Genomic DNA, 20,782 nt, shown 5'->3' on the forward strand with positions numbered 1-20,782 from the left:
ACTCTAAGGGAAATGACCAATTCGAACTGACTCTTTTATCCCAAAATGAGATTGACTCCGACTCTGCTGCATGGTTTTAACTGTGAACTAATTATTGTTAATATGACTTGCTTTTTAACTCTAAAGTTTTAATTTATGTATTCAGTTTTTGGTGGATAAACTCGAAGTCCTTTAAGTTTCTACATACAAGATATGTGCAGACGATTTTTTTTTTTTTTGTGACAGTGAAAAATGTTTTTTTAAGTTGACATTTTACTGTTTTTATTTATTTTGGGAAGAACATTTATTCATTTAAAGAAATATTTTTTGGCAACAAGGGAAAAAACAAAGGAATTTTTTTTTTTTTGATATGATGTATTTATTTTAATGAACTTATTAATTTTGATTATTTTTTTTTCTTTTTGAATGTGTTTAAAGAATTTTTTAAGGGGAAAAAAGTGTATTAGCTGCTTTGTTTAAAAGGTGCTGCTATGTTATTTATTCGTTTATTTTTTAATTCTTTTGATGAGTGAGGCATACTTTATTCCTAGAAATCAGCTTAAGATATTAAAAAATTATGTTTAAAACAGTTTGCGATTTTAGCTATTTTTGAGAATATTGATCAGATACTAGAAAGTAGAAATGGGTATACGGGAAAGTAGGCTCGTTTAGGTCTAGACGGAACTTCTTGTTATAAGTAGCTTAGTCGGAGTCAATCTCATTTTGGGATAAAAGAGTCAGTTCGAATTGGTCATTTCCCTTAGAGTCTGCCAATGTTAACGGAGTCAGAGTTGGAATTATTTTGGGGTAAAGGAGTCAGAGTTGGAGTCGAATATCCAAGAATCAGAGTCGGTCATTTTCCCTATGTGTGTAAATTTTTGCCAAAGCTACGAAGTCAGAGTCGGGGTACGACTAATTGTCAGGCACAGGAGTCAGAGTCAAGTGCCCAAAAATTGTCAGAGTCGGGAGTTTGTCATCAAGAGCTATTTCCAACAAAATTTGTTTGAAGTAAATCCGCCTTCAAGTTCGGAATGTACATTGACTTTGATCTCTTTGATCTTCCATTTGCACTTATTACTTATTTTTTTTAAGAATAGACAATATAGTTTAAAATGATTAATGCAAGTTGTATGTTACAGTGCTAAAAATGGGAAAGAAAGGGAATCTGGATATGAACTGATTTAAGTGTAGAAGAAGAAAATAAGTTAGGCACTGGAATTAGAGAGAGAGAGGATCACGAATAAAAATTCATATTGCGAGGCAACGAGACACAGCAGAAATGAAAAAAAAAAAAAAAAAAAAATCACAGAGTGAAAATGAGACAAAGAAAAGAAACTAGGCATTATTTCTTTGATCCAAACAACCCAAAATGATCTTCAATAAAAAACCTTGTTCTTTAGGAGAGAGCTGTAGTTTTCAGAGATGAAATCAAAGATAGGGTAATAAGATTTCTCAATGGAGTGTTTGTTGGCTAGACTGGTTAAACATTTAAAAAAATAACTTTGACTTTGAATGATAGTTAAAATATTAACGTGTTGATCTAAGCCCATAAATGTAACTCCATAAAGCACATATAAAATTGACGTAAAAATAGTATGTGGTCTTGTTGAAAATTTTCTGTGCTTTCTTTTTTTCATATAATCCAAAAAGTTGTCTAAAATCATATGAGCTAAACATATAATGCAAATATTAATTGTTGTAGCACAGTAGAGTCGAAAATCCGAATCTCAGAAGTCTGAGGTTCCGGTTAGTTCGAAGTGCCTCATTGACATTTACATCTTTAAATAGCTAAAATATGATTTATATTACAATCTGAAAATTGAAAACTTTAGCTGCTGTAAAGCTTTTTTAATTGCATACAATAAAGAATTAAATAATACAATTTAAGATGTTGATGTCAACAATACTTGCTAAGTGGTACAAAATATTTATTGACTACTATAGGTGGATTAAGCTATATTTTGGAGAGATAATTTGATATCAGAAATGACTTGAAATTAACATTGTTTTGCCCCTAAGAACATGTAAACAACTCTTTTGGAAAAACTGATTAGAATTAATATGGGAAATGTGCAATTTTGACCTTTCAAGTTAAAAATGAAATTTTATCCTTCTACGGCTAACCATTTTTGTGTCACGCAAGAGACATACATAAACAAGCACAAACACATTATGACATTTCAACAAGGCTAGCTGAAACAGATTCAATAATAGTTAAAATATGTTTTTTGGTTGCCTATCAGTTTCCAGTTTGCACACTGTACAAACATTGTGAAATGAAGTAGTCAAACATCCTTGGGGTAGTAAAAACGGAAATTTCTCTTAAAATTTGAGAAAGACAACACTTCCTTTTCCGTGGACAAAGAATTAAAAGGGACACGTCCTCAAGTCGTCCAAAACGTGTAAAATTTCAAAATTGCTAAGAATTTTACAGATAATCGAGTTTTTAGTAATCCAAGGTAGCATGAGCCCCAATTACCTCGGATTTTCGAGACTCTACTGTATTAAGCATCTCCCACCAAAAACATCGTTTTTTGCGAACATGTGGTACTTTTCTTCAGATAAATAATTCAAATTCCTAAAACATTTCTAAACTTGAAACAATTAATTGCTAAACGTTTTAAAGCAGAAAATCTTTTTTTAGGATAATTAAGTAAGAAACAAGATAATTAATTTCCACTCATGCTAAATGTTAAATGTTTCTAACATAGTTTAAATAAGAGATAATTACAATCTTTGAGGGCTGCAATGGATGAATCAATCAGTTTGCTTATGCAACTGCAAACTTATAAAACCTTTTGAAGTCAAAAAAAAAAAAAAAATCATCAATCAGATTTCGAATTGATAAAAGTCAATGTACCAAATACAAGACAAAATACTAAATTCTAACTCCAATTTTTGCATTATAAACCATAAGCCATTAAAACCAAATTCTGACTTTTGTTATAGTATTTTTTTTCTTTTACTTTTTTGTACATGACAAAATTGAATTTATACTATGAAATAAAATATTTTACCTGGGCAAATATTTAAGATAGCACAAACAGTATCTGGATCTAACTCTTGAATTATCATGGCAACAACAGTATCAATGTTTTCATCAACGAATTTTCTGCATTCAGTGGCTAAAGATCCAGGTAATCTAGCACAACCCTCCTCTAAGAATGTCAAAACAATTTTCTGAAAGAGGGAAAAAGCTCATTAAAAATAAGTTTAAATCATTTGTTTTTCAAAGACATTTTCACCAGAAAAAATATTGATTTCAAATCTGCATGTTCGTTTTTCATTACTATAACATTAGCAACTAGTTATAACAGTAATCTGAAAGTAATAATAAACTGCATTTAATTTCTCAAAAATAAAATGTGAATTATAATATTGCTTTTCATTTTTTTTCCTCATATTCACTGAGTTGTTTGAAAATTTTTTTAATATATATACATTACTGAATATTTTTAACTGCTTTTGATGATGAAACTACAAATCTTAATATATAAAAATCTTCTGTGCGGACGTTTGTCACCATAAGGCTTTTAAACGGCAGGACCGATTTCGATCAAATTTTTTGTGTGTACTTAAGTTGTGGCAAGCATGGTTTCGAAGCGCGATGGATCGAATCGGAAATGTTTTTGTTAATTAATTAATTTAAACATTGGATGGTTATGTCTCCCAAATGATTAATATTTATTTTAACCTCTTGTTTAGCGAGAACTTAAATATTTAACCCGTTGCTAGTTCTGCTTTTTGTAATGAAATTTCCTACTGTGATATGTCAATTGAGAGTAAATAAAACAAAGAGAGGGAGTGAAGCCTCCATTTATTGAAAGCAACGATTTTAGGTCCAGTGATGTACAGTCGTCCCTCGCTACTTCGCGCTTCGACTTTCGCGGCTTCACTACATCGCATTTTTTTCGGTTTTTTTTTTTTCAAATATAGTAATTAGCCTTTTTTATGCACTCCTACAAACTTTTTCCTACAAAAGAATAACAAAGTATGTCTTTCAAGTACAGTAAGCTCTTTTGAGGGGCTGTAGTTGCACTGGTTGAGGGAGTGGAGGTATAAAATCGCCGAAGAAAGTGTAGCGAATCATTATTTCATTTTCACTGTTAAACACTAACTGGAAAGTATAAATCACTAGAGGATAAATAAATCTGTAAATGGTATTCAACAGTGTACTAGCTTTTTAAGTTGTATGCGCAATACCTTTAATAAGGATAAATGTAGAAGAACGGGGGCACATACGGTCACTAACTGGCAATTAATTCTTCATCGAACAAGTTAAGCTATTTTCATAGATTAATAGTAGTGTGTAAGAAGTGCATGTGTGTATGTAGTTTTATTTCCCAATAATAACTATAAGATATCTATTATGTCTGATATATATCATTTTCTCATATTTTGTGTAATATGTTAAGTAATGCAAATGTAATGGTGGCTAAGGGTGCTGTTTCATGTTTAGAGGGCTCAAACTATGTTAAAAACCTATTAAAATTGTCCTAAGTAAGTTTATGCGCTCTAGTTAGGGAAATATTCGGTTTATAAATACAGAATCCTACTTCGCGGAAATTCAGTAATTGTGGTAAAGCCTAGAATGAATTAACCGCGATAAACGAGGGTTGACTGTATTTTAAAGTAAAAGTACTGGACGGTTCACGCAAAACGTGTTCTCTGTCGTCGTAGTTCAACCGGAACGGTTCTTTAGGTTTCCCCAACCAAATGATCAGAAAATACCGTACCTATAGCAACATTTGTTTCTCGGCTGAAATCCATCTGAGTTTTCGCACCAATGTTAAGAATACTTTAAGGATTATCTAACTAATCAGTACATTATTAAAGGAAAAGAAGATGGAATTTAAAGACGAAACAAATTTTATTTTTGTCCAGATAAATGACAACAGGAACAAAAGATAAGTGCAGTGGAAGATCTTTATTTTTGGTGGAAAGAACAAATTAGGCAATATGTGAAGTATTAAAAGTTTTCGTTCAAAAGATCGGATTGCTAATCAGTTGGAGTTGGCTTCGCTAACTGATCGGCTGGATTACAGTAACGTGGTGACTTGGCGACTTCGGCTATAAACAATCGAGTTGCGCGATCTTTTTTTTTACATTTTAAAGCTACTATTTATGTACTTTATTGTATTTTTTGTTTATTTGGTGAAATATTTCAAATTGCAAAGGATTGCTTTTGGCTTTTAACGAGTTTTTAGACATTATGGTTGAAGAATGTGTTTATTTTACATTGGGAGGGGGAGGGGTGAGTGATTTTCACTTATTCAGAGAACTGTTTTTACCTTTATCTTTTTTTTAAACGATATCCTTTCAATTGTTTTATTCTCTTTCATATGGGGGATGTTGCAGCGGGATTTCCCGTTTGTTCTAGATTGGCAGTTAAATTTTTACACTTAATATTTGAGGACGCTTTTTATCCTTTGAGTATGGCTAAAGGAACAAACTATCAAGTACGGATAAAAATATAGATAATAAAACAACTGCTCAGTGGGCATTAGATAAATCAAGTTGTAATAAATATACGCATTCTGACACCAAGCAGCTTAAAACATTTCCTTTTCAATGATTTTTTTCAACAAAACGGTTCAAACACTCGATAGTTTATTGAAATTTTTTTAACTTTTCAATTTACAAAGTCTGAACAGAACAACGTCTGTCGGGTCCTCTAGTTAAATTTATAAAACTTTAACATTTTATCTAAACACAGGGAAGAATTACATTTCTATTAGTTCAAGAAAATAAAGTCTACTAACCTTAGATCCTGGATCTTCTATTTTCTGTCTAAGATTTGATACAACATCTTTGCACACATCACATTCTAAGTCTTTGATTCGAGGGGGAAGCGTTACTCTTGTTTTGGCTGCAAGAATAGAAAAATTCCCAATTTTGTGCCTCCTAAATCATTAATAATGAATAATGATAACAATAATAATAATCAGTTGTTTGCTGTATATGTTCTTACTTCTGCTTTTCTTGAAAATAGATTAATGAAATCTATTCCCAAGAGATGCCTATAAAGTTTCAATGCCCGAGGTTCATGTCTAACCAGGAGATCATACGCGAATAGTGTAAACAAAAAAATTGAATCGGAAGCAATTAAAAAAACATATTTAGACTTTCCTTTTTTTTTTTTTTTTTGGGCCCATAAATTATAAGTCTACCAAAAGTCAAGAAAAGTTGCTTAATTGAAAGACTGTGAGAAATGAAAGATACCACAGGACTTTACCACCCGCATGTGGCAAGTAATCTATCTGCAAAGAGTGCGAGAGGTGTCTTCCATTTCTCACCGAAACAGGCTAAATTTGGCAACTTTTCTTAAAAGTTTTGGCAGACTTTAAGACAACATATTTTATTAGCAGGGACATGGTGGGAAAATTAGCCCTTGTGTGCATTATTACTGGCCCAAAAACATTTTTTACTATACTCGTGTTATTACTATTTACAGTTTGACCAACACTTCGATGGAAAGGCAAACATTTGGTTTACAGGTAGAAATGGACACATCATTCAGTTTTCAAAAATGCCAGTTTTTGCAGATGTATGTTAGCCTCTCAATCAAGCAGTCACAATCAAATGAGCAGAACAGGCCCATCAAAATTTTATTTTTTTTCTCTCATTCAGATAGACTTGTCTTAACTGGATGTTTGCTAATTCCATATAATCTGCTGGCAGCCTGAATTTTTTTTTTTTTTTTTTTTTTTGCATTACAACACTATTGTATGGTTTCTTAGTAAGATATGAAACTTTGATCAACTGAGACATAGAACGAAATTCAATTATAGCAGTCGGCAGCACAGCCATCACGGTTTGCATCAACTGCTGAGAAAATTTATTAACTGATTACAGCTTACCTGAGCACAAACCAAGAGCTGGGCAAATGTTATCAGGCTTCAATTCTTGTTGAAGAATATCAATTAAAGCATCCACATTCTGCTTGATAAAACTATTACAATCATCTCTTAGTTCTTTAGGTAATACATTGCATGCTTGATCAGCCAAATTTTCAAGTTTTTGCTAAAAAAATATTACATATTAGTCTACAGATAAGAATCATTTGCCATTAAATACTAACTAAATTTAAAATAAAGTATTGCAAAATAAATAAGAAACACTCTATATTTATTGGGAGGAAAATTAGTCAATCTAAACAAATTAGCCATTTAATAAATAAATATCAAGATAAACAACAAGATTTTTTTAAAATACATTTTTAGTATGAGCAGCATGTAATCACGTAACTTTATTTGTGTTTTAAGTTTATTTTGGAAAAATAATAATAATTGGAAGTTAGCTTTAAAAAAATTAAAAAAAAAAAACTATTTTTCAGACTCATCCTTAGAAACGTAAAAGGGGCATTGCTCTTGCGGCAGATCAGAAAGACAATGCACATTTTTCAAGTCTCAAGAAAGGATTATTGAATAACTGTCTTTTTGTCTCAAAAACATGACATATTTTATATAAACTAAACATAAAAAGTTGAGATGACTTATAACTTGCATGTGGTTGCAGACACTGCAAATAAATGCCAAAAAAGCCCTATAACTTATATAAAAGTAGAATCAAATAGCATGCTAGAGCTGGAGGGGGAAAAAAAAGCTTCAAAGATTTTAAATACAAATGTTGGCTGAACTGATTTTAAAAAACATATAACTAAAACTCTCATTCTTATGTTGCATAATCCAATACAAAGCCATGTTGCATTCATATCCAATAATGGTGTTACATTAGACTTTGTATGCGTCCCATTTATATATCATCTACTGCAAAAAAACAGTACTACTTGCATTTAAATAAGTAAACTATGAGTTTTGTAAAAAGAAAATAAATAATGCAAAGTTTTGTGTTATGAGCAAAAAGTAGGCAATTTCTTAAAACGGCAAGCATGTATTTATAGAAGGATAAAAGTGGCTATCCTTTAAAAGTTAATTAAAGGGCTCATACTTTCTTTAGTGCTGAATTGACTATCATATCAACAATAAAGCTATTCAGGATGAATAGCTTTTTGTTACAAGGGCACAAGTCAACACTGTTCGTAAGTTGACTTATGTCCTTTTAACAAAAATTGATTCAACTGAGAAATGAAAATATTTTGTTCAGAATTCAGTTTCATTCATTTTAATGTTCATCAAAAAAAGAAAAAGAAAAAATAAAGTAATGCTTTTAAACCTGATACAGTATAACAATAAATTTCAAATTATAAAGTCTCTTTTTAATGTCAAAAAGTAAAAATTATCAAACTTTCAATGAGTAAATTGTTTTTACCTTTATAGACGGATCACTAAGTTGCTCCTCAAGTGCATTCATAGCATCTTTGCATAAGTCACAAAATGGAGATTCTTTGACTTTCGGTAAAACTTGTACGTTTAATTCTGAAACAAATAATAATTTTAAATTGGATTATTTTCCAAAATTTTTCAGTTAAAAAAATACAACAGAAGTTAAAAATTAATAAATAAATAAATATGCAAATATATATACATAGGTCAAATTGAAAATATGTACAGCTTCATCATTCGCCCAATCTACAAGTTTGGACTGGCGTAATGTTAAAGATAACTCAACAATGAAATGTATGAGTTTGGGAGGGGGGGAGGAAGAATCAAAGACAGATTCTTTTGGATAACAAGGAACTTCTTTTGCATTGATAAAGGGCTTTCTTGTAACCCTGAAACCTGAGTCTGAATTTTTTTTGCAAATTTGTGCAATTTATACATTGTCTAATTATCTGTTATGTGTTTTATGTGTTATTATATACCTGATTTATTTTCTTCTAAGGGACAAGCTTTCATATGTGGACAAACATCTTCAAAACGTACACCCTTGGCTACTGCAACTTGAAATTTCATGGCATATTTGTTGACAAACTTAGTACAATGGTCTGGAAAATCTTTAACCCATTTTTCACAGACTGCATCTACAGCCTCTCTAACTGCAACCTAAAAATATGAAAATATTTTCGAAAAATAAAACACATGCATGAATCTAATAATTGATGAGCTTAAAAACATAAAGAACAAACACTACTAATTAAACATTTTATTAACTTGCTTTAAATAATTAAGAATTAGAAGCAATTTTGAAACAAAATGCTTCTAACTCTTAATTATTTAAATGTTTTCATTACTTACCAAACCTTAAATTCTAGAAACATTCAATTATTTTTGAATTTCAGAGATTTTTATCAAACGACTTTCTGCCTAAAACTATTCAATAAAGTAACATTATTTATAAATAGAAGATCAATAAGCTGTTTCTTGGGGAAACATCATCATAATGCAATGGCACTAATATTGTTGAAATAAGTTTTAAACTCAATCACTCTACTTCATTGACTACAATTCAGCACATCCCCCCCCCCTCAAAAAAAAAGACATGTAAATTTTCCACTAAAACTGTCAACCATAGTATTTAATTCAAACGTTGGGGAGAGTGGATAGCAACTGTAAATAAGAATCCTTTTCGCTTTCGACAGCACTCTTATTGTTCTGCTCGCTCATATGGCTCTGCTCGATACAATCTCTCTAAAATGATTAGATTACCTTTCACTATATTGGACAGTAAAATCCAGGATGATGTATGGTGGTCACTTTCAGCAGCGCTTTTATTGCAGTGCTCTATTTGGATCAATAGTTTAAAAAAAAAAAAAAAAAATTGGTCACTAAGAGAAATGGTTGATAAAATAATTAAAAGTAACACCACTTAAGTTATGAAAATAAACAAAAAAGCCAAAACTTTTAAATATGATTCAAAAACTCATAAAATTCACTTTAAGATTTCAAGAACATGAACAGAAAGCACAGCATTTATTCCCAAATAAGTCAAATTTTGAGTAATAATGTGCTCATAAAAATAACTAATCAATAGAGGATAAGTTAGCACAGGACTCTCAAACCTACGGCCCGCGGGCCGGATCCGGCCTGCGAACAGATTTTGTCCGGCCCGCGTGGAGCTTATAAACTTTTTTTCCGTAACAGAGACTGTCTCGTTGAAGATATAATTGAGACATTTTTTTATTACAAATAATTACTTAAAATCTTTTTACAGCTAGTTTAATTCGTTTTTTAATCATTTTTTACCGTTAACTACGTTTGCAGCACCCATCTCTCTTTTTGCTCTTTCCTAGAACAGATCTCTTTTCTCCTTGCCACTTTCTCCCGTTAGTGCCCTGGTATTGGGCATTTCCTGGCCCCAGGAAAAACATGTGCTCCATTTTACAGTTCTCTACCAGAAAAAGACTTTCTTAAAAATTCATGCCAGAGCTATGTTTTCTCTTTTTGCATCCACTTACAAGTGTGAACAGACATTTTTAAAATTAAAGTATGTTGAATCTAAGTACAAAATCATTCTTAGTGATCGGAAATACGAAGTTTGTCCCTGAATGGTGTGTAAATTTGAGCGGTAAACAAATCAATCTTCTCATTATTATCTTATTTTTAAAAAAAAAATTAAAAGCTTTACACGTGTTGTGTTCTCATTTACTTCCAAGTTTTTAATCGTCATAAATTCAATAAAATAAATTTGTAGTACATTGCAATAATTTTGCCTTGTTGAACTGCCTTGTTGGAAATATTGTTGGACTGACCCGCCTCGCCTCCAAAAATTTACAATGTGGCCCGCGAGTGAAAAAGGTTGGAAACCCCTGAGTTAGCATTTTAATACAGAGAAAAGTCACTTCATAACAAATTTTGGTCATTTGGGTATCATTCCAGCTTATTGGTCTCTTGGAGAGGGTAAGTGGAAGTAAATTTCTATACACTGTACTAAATCTGTACTTAAAAGCTTCCAAAGGAAATGTTTTTTCAATAGAGAAACAGCTTAAAATTCATTTCTAGAAAAATTCAAATTTCATTGTTGCATAAGAATGCTTCTGCAGTATAGAATAGTGCACACAAGTTTCGTTCAGCACTTTCGTTTTGTTTTTCCAAAACAAATCAAACACATTTAATGTTGTGAATTGAATGAAAAATATTTTAAATGTTCAACAAGATTTGACAAGTAGATGTACATGCAATTTTAATACAAACGATCCTGCTTATCAGAATACTGGTTAAAAGAATATCCCACTTAATCCATGTTCCAAATCACTGATGCGTGTCATAATTGTCCTAGATAAAAAAATATCCCACTAATTAGAAAAAAATTTCATGCCCAATTGGCTGTTCCATTTAGCGGGCTGGACTGTACTTTTAAAATCATAGATGAAAACATAGAATTTCAAATTTATTTGGAAAACTTTCAAGTTTTTTGAAACAATAACAATGCATAATGTTTTTTTTTTTTAATGTTTAAATGATTCAAGAGTAGTCTTACAACAAAAATTTTTATGTAAAACACACCTTGCTTGTATTTCCATTTAGATCTTGTTGGATGTAAAATGATATTGCTTTACAAAATGCACACTCAGTATCTTTTTCAAAAACTGGCAATGGATGAATCAACCTGTCTAAAGGAAGTTGTTGTTCTGTAACAAAAAAAATGAAATTGTTGATTAATAATTTTTTAAAAAATAAAGTAGGAAATTATACAGAATCCAAAACATAAGCTTCTTTCTGAACTTAAACAGAAAATATAATCAAAAAGTAATAATATTAACTAAATTAACAATGTAATAATTTAAATACTTTAAAATATTAATATTTAAAATGTAACTTTAAATACTTTAGTAATCAGTTATCAAAAGATACTTCCTTTTAAACAACAGTACTAAAGTCAATAAGTCAAATGACTACATTAAAAGGTGGAATACAAGAGGGAAGGGGGGGGAGGGTAAAATAACCAATATTTTTAGAGTACACAGTTTGTCATATTGTCAACTCAGAGCAAAAGCAGGATATCTTAGCACTATTTCTGGGATAAGATGCCTTGGTTGCTCTGAGGCGTCAATACAAGAACATTTACATATAATCATTAAAAAATAATTTTACATAACCCGGGCAAGGGCAATTGCTTGCAAAAATAAGTTTACATTATCCACAAAACAACATATGTTTACTCACAAACTTAATATTAATGGCAAAAAAAGAAAAAAAAAAGATATCAATGAAAATTTACAAAAGATTTACAGAAAGAGATAAAATGAAACTTTGATTGTTCAAGTTGAGCAAGATAAAAATTTAATTTCAAACAATGGTGGAAAAGTAGGTCAAGGTCACTGTTACAAATTATTGGGAGCATAATTACAAGGAAGTAAAGCTTATGCTTGAAAATTTCAACTATCAAGATAAATATCAAATCCTTTCAGTGATTTCTCTCAAATGAAACACAGATAAGAAAGAATAATTTGCCTGGCCTTTCAAGCACTTGTATCTGTGTATCAGTTTTATCAAATTACTATATGTCAATAATTTCCGTTTCTTCATTGCTGCAAAGCAAATCTTTCAAAGTAATTATTTAACATTTTCAGTTTTGAAAAAGTTCAGTTTTTTTTTTTTTTAAAGTTTCAATATCACTTTGTTCCACTTTTTACATTTCCTTCGATATCTTTAATTGCAAGGATTTTACATGTGCTGTTCTTTATTAATTTCTCTTAAATTTTATCTCATGGTTCAACTAGTTATATGAACTTATGTATTCAATAATTATGTTTAAATTATGCCCAATGATCCATTGGGTGAATAAAGCTCATTGATAAGTAAGTGGATTTTATTTCTACTTTTCAAGGTCGAAATTTCTCCAGAGCAAAAGTCCAAACTGGAATTGAAATTTTTTTTTTTTAAATACAGCTTTCTAGTAGCAAATTTTTCAAGTTGCAATAAGCAGAAAAAAAAAGAAGATACTTTTTTTTTCACAAATCTTAGATTTGGTGGAGTCTGAATTAGAGAATTATCGAAACTCAACTATATTCACTTTCCTTGAACACTAATACTTGCAATTTAATACTTTTCAAAAACATTTAGACTTAATTTTTTTAATTTTATTCATTTAGACAAATATCAATAAGATATAATATAAATTAGTGTGAAAATAAAGTGTTTAAAAGATTTCATACTTGAGTTGCTTAAGTTTACTTTTAAGAAGGTAAAAAACAGTCACTGAAATTGGAGAAGGGTATAAAACGGTTACTTGTGCCTCTCCATTGGTTTTTACTTTCTTTGATTATTTCTTTATTTTTTCGAAAATGGAAATTGGCATTGTCATTGAAAAAATCATATTTGAACATACCTCTTAGTGAGAAAGAGAATTCAAAATAAAAAAATTTATTTTTGTTTCTTCAACAATACAAATCAATAGTAGAGTAAAACATAACAAATTAGATCACAGTCATATTATAAAAAATGTATCACATTGGTAGAGTAATATTTCGAAATAAACTGGTAACAGCAATTCCTAAAACAATTTATAAACTTGTAATATGGCACTAATATATTTAAAAGGAATCATACTCAACAACTATGCAAAATATTTCTTACGGAAAATATCGTTTGATTCTTTCATTTCTTTCTTTGAAACAGTACGAGCAGGAACTAATTTAACCAAAGGAATAGAGTCAATGTTGTTTCTTATGGGCGCAGGTGGATCAATCTGGATCCATGGTAGTCTTCTCCTGGTTTCTTGGGCAGGAACCAGCTTAACAAGAGGCACTGTAGAGCATTTGGCATTATTGCAGAGTCCAATCAAGGTACACATTCCTTTAGTATCCTAAATAATAACACCATGTAAATTTAACTTTAAAAAATATTGTTATATAAATCACATATAAAAATCATTAAAGATTTTTGCAGTTTACAATCTGAAGTAAATCAGTTGTAAAAGTTTAGTTGAATTTAATGTTACAAATGGTCAGGGCTGGCTCTATCTGGCTGTGTCAGGGGGGCCTAGAGTCAAGTAATATTTTGGAGTCAGCTATATTCAAACTTAACAATTTTAGCCATTGACTAAAACACTTTTGCATTTGGTGGCCCTAGGATATGGCCTATTCGGTTATCAGGCCCTATATATGGCGAATTTCAAGCTGTATGCAATATCCTTAACATTTTGTTATGTTAATGCATGTAAACATTTTCTAATTCTAATCAAATTTACGCAGTTATTTCAATTTCAGACCTTTTCAAAAGCTCGGGTGCCCATGCAAAGTACCGACAGTTCTTACTCACCTATGTGCACACCCTTCTCATTCAGCTGAATTTTCTAAAGCAGTTGTGGTCAAAACATTCATCAATTGCAATGTGTTTAAAAAAGCAAGAGCAGCCAATTGCAATTTCCTCAATTTATAAAAAAAAAAGTTAGAAGAAAATAGCCAGAGCAAAAGTGTTAAAACTTTGAGAACAGTATTATTTCTCCCAATTTTCTTCTCATCGAGTTACATTGCCTTGCTTGGATTTTCAGAACAAATACCCCTTTTAAACTGAAGACAGATTTTTTTTTAAGACGCAAGGGAGGCTTGAGGGTGAGACCTTTAAATTATTTCATAAGTTCTTTTAAAGATGGAAATGGGGTACAAGGGTGGAAAAGCAAAGTTAAAAGCTAAAAATGCAGAGGAACGAACGAACTTGAACTAACTACTACTCTGTTCAGAAAGTGTCAAGTTATTGGATATATCGTCGCCTCAGAGCAACAGTAAGATATCTTAGTGTTATTTCTGGAATTAGATATCTTACTGTTGCTCTGATGTAATGATATCCTGTTTATGCAGTGTTCAGTTGTAAAATAAAATCGACTCTAATGGTCTTTCTGTTATAGGTAAAAAGCTATGATTATTTATAGAAATTAAAAAATGATGACCAGCAACAGGCTCTGGGCCCAGCTAGACTGGTCCTAGTCAATTTACAATCCCCAGTGAAGATCAATGGCCCTCTTAAAACTATCTACTCCCTTGCTCATTACCATCTCTTCCGGTAAGCTGTTCCAAGACTCCACTATCCTGCTATAATAATAATTTTTCCTAATATCCATGCTAGCTTGAGATTTAAATAGCTTAAAACAATGACCCCTTGTCCTGTTTTCAGTGCTAAACTTCATCCCCGTAACATCTTTTATTCTAATAAATTTGAACAACTGAATCATGTTCCCTCGGTCTCTTCTTTGCTCAAGACTGTACAGTTTTAGCCTTCTAAGCCTGGAATCATAGTCAAAGTGAGAAAGTCCATTTATTAGCCTTGTAGCCCGCCTTTGAACCCTTTCCAATACATTAATATCTTTCTTAAGATAAGGAGACCAAAACTGAACAGCATACTCCAAATGAGGTCTTACCAAACTTCTATATAAGGGAAGAAGAACTTCTTTAGATTTGTTTGAAATAGATCTATTGATAAACCCAAGCATCTTATTGGCTTTGTTGCTAGCAATGCTGCACTGTTGGCTGAACTTTAAATCCTGACTTATTAAGACCCAGATCAGTAACTTTTTCTGCCTGACTAATGACTGAACCTTACAAATAATAACTTGTACACTTATTTCCATGTCCTAAATGTAGCACTTGACATTTCCCAAAATTAACAGCCATACCCCATTTATCAGCCCACTCCGTAATATGATCTAGATCCTCCTGCAGCTGATTTGCTTGTTCTTCATTTTCTACACTCCCAATAACTTTGAAATCATCAGCAAAACAATTCATGTTCCCAGAAATATTTTTATAAATATCTTTCATAAAAACAATGAACAAAACAGGCTCTAACACTGATCCTTGAGGAACCCCGCTTAAAACCTCACTCCAATTAGAATAACTTCCCCTTACAACTACCCTTTGTTTCCTTCTGGTCAGCCAGTTTTTTACCCAAATGAAAGTTTTCCCTCCTATTCCTATATCAGCTAATTTGCTAAATAGAGCAACATGCGGTACCTTATCGAAAGCTTTTTGAAAATCAATGTAAACAACATCTACAGGCTTCTTATTGTCCAAAGCCATGGTAACTTTGTCACAGAAATGTAATAAATTAGTTGCACAAGATTTACCTTTCCTGAAACCGTACTGAAAACTAGTCAATAGATTATTAGTCTCTAAAAAATTTACTATCTTAATTTTTATCAATGTTTCAAAAATTTTGCAAACCACCAAAGTTAGACTCACAGGTCTATAATTCCTCGCACTCCCTTTAGACCCTTTCTTGAAGAGCAGTGTAATGTTAGCCAGTTTCCAGTCCTCTGGCACTGTCCCTGAGTTATAAGACGCATTGCAAATATTTACAATTACATCTGCTAATTCCTCTGCACATTCAACTAAAATTTTTGAATAAACATTATCTGGTCCCGGAGCCTTAGTCTCTTTAATTTTTTTCAAATGAAGTAAAACGTCATCCCTGGAAAATACGAAGTCCTCAAGCTGTACTATAGCTTGTGTCTTGTTGATGTCAACTGTTGAGATACAGTTATCATTAAAAACACTCGAAAAAGTTATTAAGAACATTAGCAATATCACTATCGTCCTGAATTAATTTACATTTGAAAAATGCTAAACCCTTTGGACAAAATTCAAATTTGAAAATAAATTATTTACTTACCAAGTTTCTGATGTAATCAAAAAGCATGTCATAGTAATCATTGACCAACGATGTGCACTGTAAAACAAAAGCTCTATGTAAAAACTAACAAGTATTTGAAAAATATATGTATCAAATGACAATTAATCAATACAAAGATTTTCTGTGAAATAAGAGTAAGAGCTTACTTTGTCAGAAAATTTTCCAACATGCTTACAGAAATTCAACAGTGCTGTCCTGAACTCCTCCTAATTCAAAACAAATATTTTTAATTAATTCAACAAGTACAGAAAAGTATTATTCTTCATTGTGATTGTATTGTTGTCCCCCAAATTCTTATGTAGTTACTCCTGTCAGGTAATCTTTGATTGCAGGCTTAGGAATCAAGGCAAAAACAGATCCAACAATTGCATAGACCTTCCGACACTTTCAAATATGATACATTCAATGGATTTCTTTATTAACTTAGCGGATTTTTCACTGTTTCCATTTTTAGTATAATTTTTAGTCTTATTTAATGGATTGCTTTTTAAAAAAAAATAAACATTAAAATTTAATTTCAGCAATACGGATTTTGGCATCATTTGATGAGCAAAGTGCTTTGTTTTGACCAGTGTAGCGAAAGTTTTCAAAATAAGCTACGTGTTTCACGTTATGATTATTCTCCCAATTGTATGGCATACTCTAATTTGGATGACAGGAACTAAAGGATGCTATACAATGGACAGCATAATTAGAAAAAATAATGAATATAAATCACGAGTACTTTTCTTTGCATCACCCCACCACATTATGCATTAGATTTACTGTTAAATCAAGAGTACTGAGTTTTATGCCTAGATAAGGAGTTTGCATACATATACGCCCTCAATTCCAGTTTTAACCTTATCCAGGCTTTTGTAGATTTTTGTGGTTGATAAAAAAGTACAAGATCTTTTACAGTAAAATTTATCTGTTGCCTTAATACAATAAAATTAGCAAAATTATAGCTACAAAAAGATTTATTTGATACAAACATTAAGAATTTAAGCTTTTTTGAAAGTTGCTTATTACTGTATTATTGCAGTAATTCAAATTTCTATAAAAATGCTCTTAATAGAAACATCTATTTCTCCTCTTATGAGATGAAACATTGATGCATGGGAAAAGAAAAAAAGAGTAAAATATCCTTTTAAGGATTACTTCATTGATTACTAACATATCAAGTAGATTTTAAAAATTACCTCAGTTGTGTTGGTCGTTACCAAGTCTTTAATGTGCTGCAAGACATGTTCACAAAATTCACATGTTAAATCATCTTTCAAGGTTGGTGTGTGCTCCTGTAAATCATAAAACAATACATCAAAAACCAGGTTGGATATTTTACTAATGAACAAAAGCACAAAAACAAAAATTTTATCAATTCCGAAAGTAATCAGGGGCATTTGTCCCTCCACAAACAAAACAAAATTACAAACTTAGAAATTTATACAAATATATTCTCTAATATTATATAAATCTGTTCATAATTAACTCAAAAGAATAATTTAAGTGAAGCATTTACTAAGCCTACCTTTGTAAGCCTCCCATTTCTCCTACTTTTCAAAAAAAATTCTCATAGGTTACAATTTGCCGAATCATCAGACAAAATGTGCCGAATAAGGATTTTTTTTTGAGAGATTTTAGCAACCTACTGTGACCTTCCATCAGGGTGCCCCTGCCAGAAGCATACTCTAAGTCAGAGATATTGCTAGGTATTTTTTCCGAGAGTTTTGTTAAGTGATACAGCCCATAAGTGATCAATTCCATACAAAATCTAAGTGATACAGGCCATAAGATCAATTCCATACAGAATCTAACATTCTAAGGATGAAATGGGAGACAGCAGGTAGAGAGATGTGTACTGTTTTCATTAATTAACAGTTCTAATTGCTTTTCCTCTCCCATTTTCGTTGATGCTTCTTTTATTTCAAATGTAAAGCGTGAAAATACCTTTGACTAAATTTGTTGAATGTTCTGATTTTCAATGCTTGAAGTATGCTTGTAAAAGCATTACAATTATCTTTGTTTTAAGATATCAACTTCTGTTTAAAAATAGTTTTACTTTTAAAGCTTGTTTAACTTAAAGAATATCTTCAGCATTATGGATACAAACTGGGGAGGAATACTAAAAATTTTCTTCATAAAACCTGGTTTTTATTGCCCTTATACAAAAATTGGTTCACTCATGATTTTTTTTTTTTTTTACTCAACCTTCACTGTTTCATTCATCCAATACAATTTCCTTGGCATGGAGGTAAAACTTTTCCACATTTATTGTTGATTACCTTGGATTTTGGTGCCAAGATCCAGTTACCCCCAGTTTAGTAATATCTTAGATAAATCTTACAGTTGGCCACTCAATCGTAAAGCATTAAAATTAAACAACTTACCTAACTTATTAAAGCACTATTACACAAATAAAAAGTTCCACAAAATGCATAATATTAAAACAATAGACATGATTTTATATGAATAGGATTGTCATTTTTTTTAAAAAACTGAGATGACTTACATTAGGTTCACACTTCTGAGGACAAACACCAGCAATACTACACAATTGTTGGGGAGTCTAAAATTTGAACAATCATATTAGTATGTTGTAACAAATGTAGATAAAAGCTATCAATGCTCTTCAACTATGAAAAATTAAATGGCAAAAATAGGGACAACATTTATAGACTGCTAATTTGAAATGCTACAAAAACTCCCTACATATCCAAACAAATGCAAGAAAACAGAAATACATATATGTATAATTTATCATTAGCACTTACACTGGTCACAAGATAACTGTATATTTCAGGGAAGTAGTCATTCACCAAGAGATTACACTGAAAAAAATTAAATAAAATCAAAAAGAAATTTTACAAATCTGACTAAATGAAAAATTCAGCATTAAAATACCAGATAAAAGATATTAAAAAACATGAATGTAGTATTAACACATGTACCAATTTTCATTACGGAAGACTCCAATTAGGGATTTTTCAATGACCAAAATGTTAAGTGGGACTTAAGTGGGAAGTGCTTGTAAACGAAGTTTTGTGTTGAGTGGGATTTAGGAAAACTTTCAAGCATTGTACAATTCCATACGATTGTGCAGAAGAATATGAGCTAATGGATTATACCTTTGATAATGAAAATAGCATCCACAATTCATTACAAACTTAAATTTAATAGTTTTTTTTTATTAATCTACATAGGTTTATTCATTTACTTAAATGAACTATATACAAAGTTTTACAGCTCCTGTTAGCAAATTTGTTGCCTGCTTTTTTTTTTTTAAATTTGATTTTGCTTTTGATTTGTATTAATGCCGACTACAACCAATAAGTAATTTAAAAAAAATAAATAAATAAATAAATATTTTATGCACAAAATGTTTTCCTAAAAGAAATTTTTCTTTTTAAATCAGACATAACATAAATTGTAATTTATAACTTTTTAATCCTTCCCGAGATCCTAGTGAATATGAGGCTGAAGAAATTCAACAAGGATCAGTTATGGAGAACTTAGTACAACATAGTGAATATGAAAGGTATGAGCTTCTTTTTTTCTCTTCCTCTCTTCACAAGTTAGATCAGCATTACTATGTTGTCTTTGGTTTGAAATTCAGATGTTATCAAACCATATGATAGATGAAATGAAATTAAGTAAAATTGTAGAAAATGCACACATATGCACAAAAATTGGCCTATTCCTTAAAATTGGACCTCAGTCAAAACAGTCACTGATACCAGGGGGACAACGCAATTAAACTTTTTTTAGGTACAATTTCTGTATTTTAACAAGTAACGCAAAGGAACCTAAAAAGTTAGCAAACAAATGGCCCTTGATTGCATCAAATTGCAATTAGCTTCTGATGGAAATTAGTTCAAGGTGTGTGGTGCCAATTAAGTGTTTTTGTCATTAAGTCTTAACTGCTGTAACTCTGCAAACAACTTAAGCACTCAAAGCAAACTTATAATTTCGCTATACCCCCCCCCCCCCCCCGCCCAAGCACCAAGTATAAAAATTTAGATAGTACTGATTTCAAATTTAAATGTAGAAAGCAGTTTAAGTCATTAGCATGTCTTAATAAAGCACAGGAAAAGTTGTGAAATGATGCTTTAATGGCTTTTTTTTTTGGGGGGGGGGGGGGGTGCAAATGCTCACAGAACTTTTTCAGCAAAGAAAACCTATTTTTGATAGTTTTGAAGAAAGTTGGAAGAAAGTTTCTATGCAACTCATTCAGAACAGATATTTCCAAAATCTGATCTCATTCATAGCCAGCACTTTTTTTAATAATATTTTTAACAATATGGTCTATGGTCAAAATACTCCGTCCTGAGTCCTCCGTTTTCCCACACTCCTCA

The 20,782-nt window shown here is 31.2% G+C and overlaps 1 protein-coding gene across 4 annotated transcripts in view; it reads right to left on the minus strand.

Moving 5' to 3' along the window:
• LOC129217826 (uncharacterized) overlaps positions 1-20,782 on the minus strand; it is an 87,026-nt gene that overhangs the window by 14,652 nt on the left and 51,592 nt on the right. For all 4 annotated transcript variants that reach the window (XM_054852168.1, XM_054852167.1, XM_054852170.1 and 1 more), the window contains exons 9-20: positions 19,202-19,258; positions 18,940-18,996; positions 17,630-17,725; positions 16,595-16,654; positions 16,428-16,484; positions 13,398-13,626; positions 11,325-11,449; positions 8,744-8,924; positions 8,251-8,357; positions 6,840-7,002; positions 5,742-5,848; positions 2,997-3,159 (exon numbers count right to left, since the gene is read on the minus strand). In XM_054852168.1, the coding sequence (XP_054708143.1) occupies positions 2,997-3,159; positions 5,742-5,848; positions 6,840-7,002; positions 8,251-8,357; positions 8,744-8,924; positions 11,325-11,449; positions 13,398-13,626; positions 16,428-16,484; positions 16,595-16,654; positions 17,630-17,725; positions 18,940-18,996; positions 19,202-19,258 (1,402 nt within the window). The remainder of the gene's footprint in view (positions 1-2,996; positions 3,160-5,741; positions 5,849-6,839; positions 7,003-8,250; positions 8,358-8,743; positions 8,925-11,324; positions 11,450-13,397; positions 13,627-16,427; positions 16,485-16,594; positions 16,655-17,629; positions 17,726-18,939; positions 18,997-19,201; positions 19,259-20,782) is intronic.

The sequence above is a fragment of the Uloborus diversus genome, chromosome 2, assembly GCF_026930045.1.
Source record: "Uloborus diversus isolate 005 chromosome 2, Udiv.v.3.1, whole genome shotgun sequence".
In the NCBI taxonomy this organism is placed as follows: Eukaryota; Metazoa; Arthropoda; class Arachnida; order Araneae; family Uloboridae; genus Uloborus; species Uloborus diversus.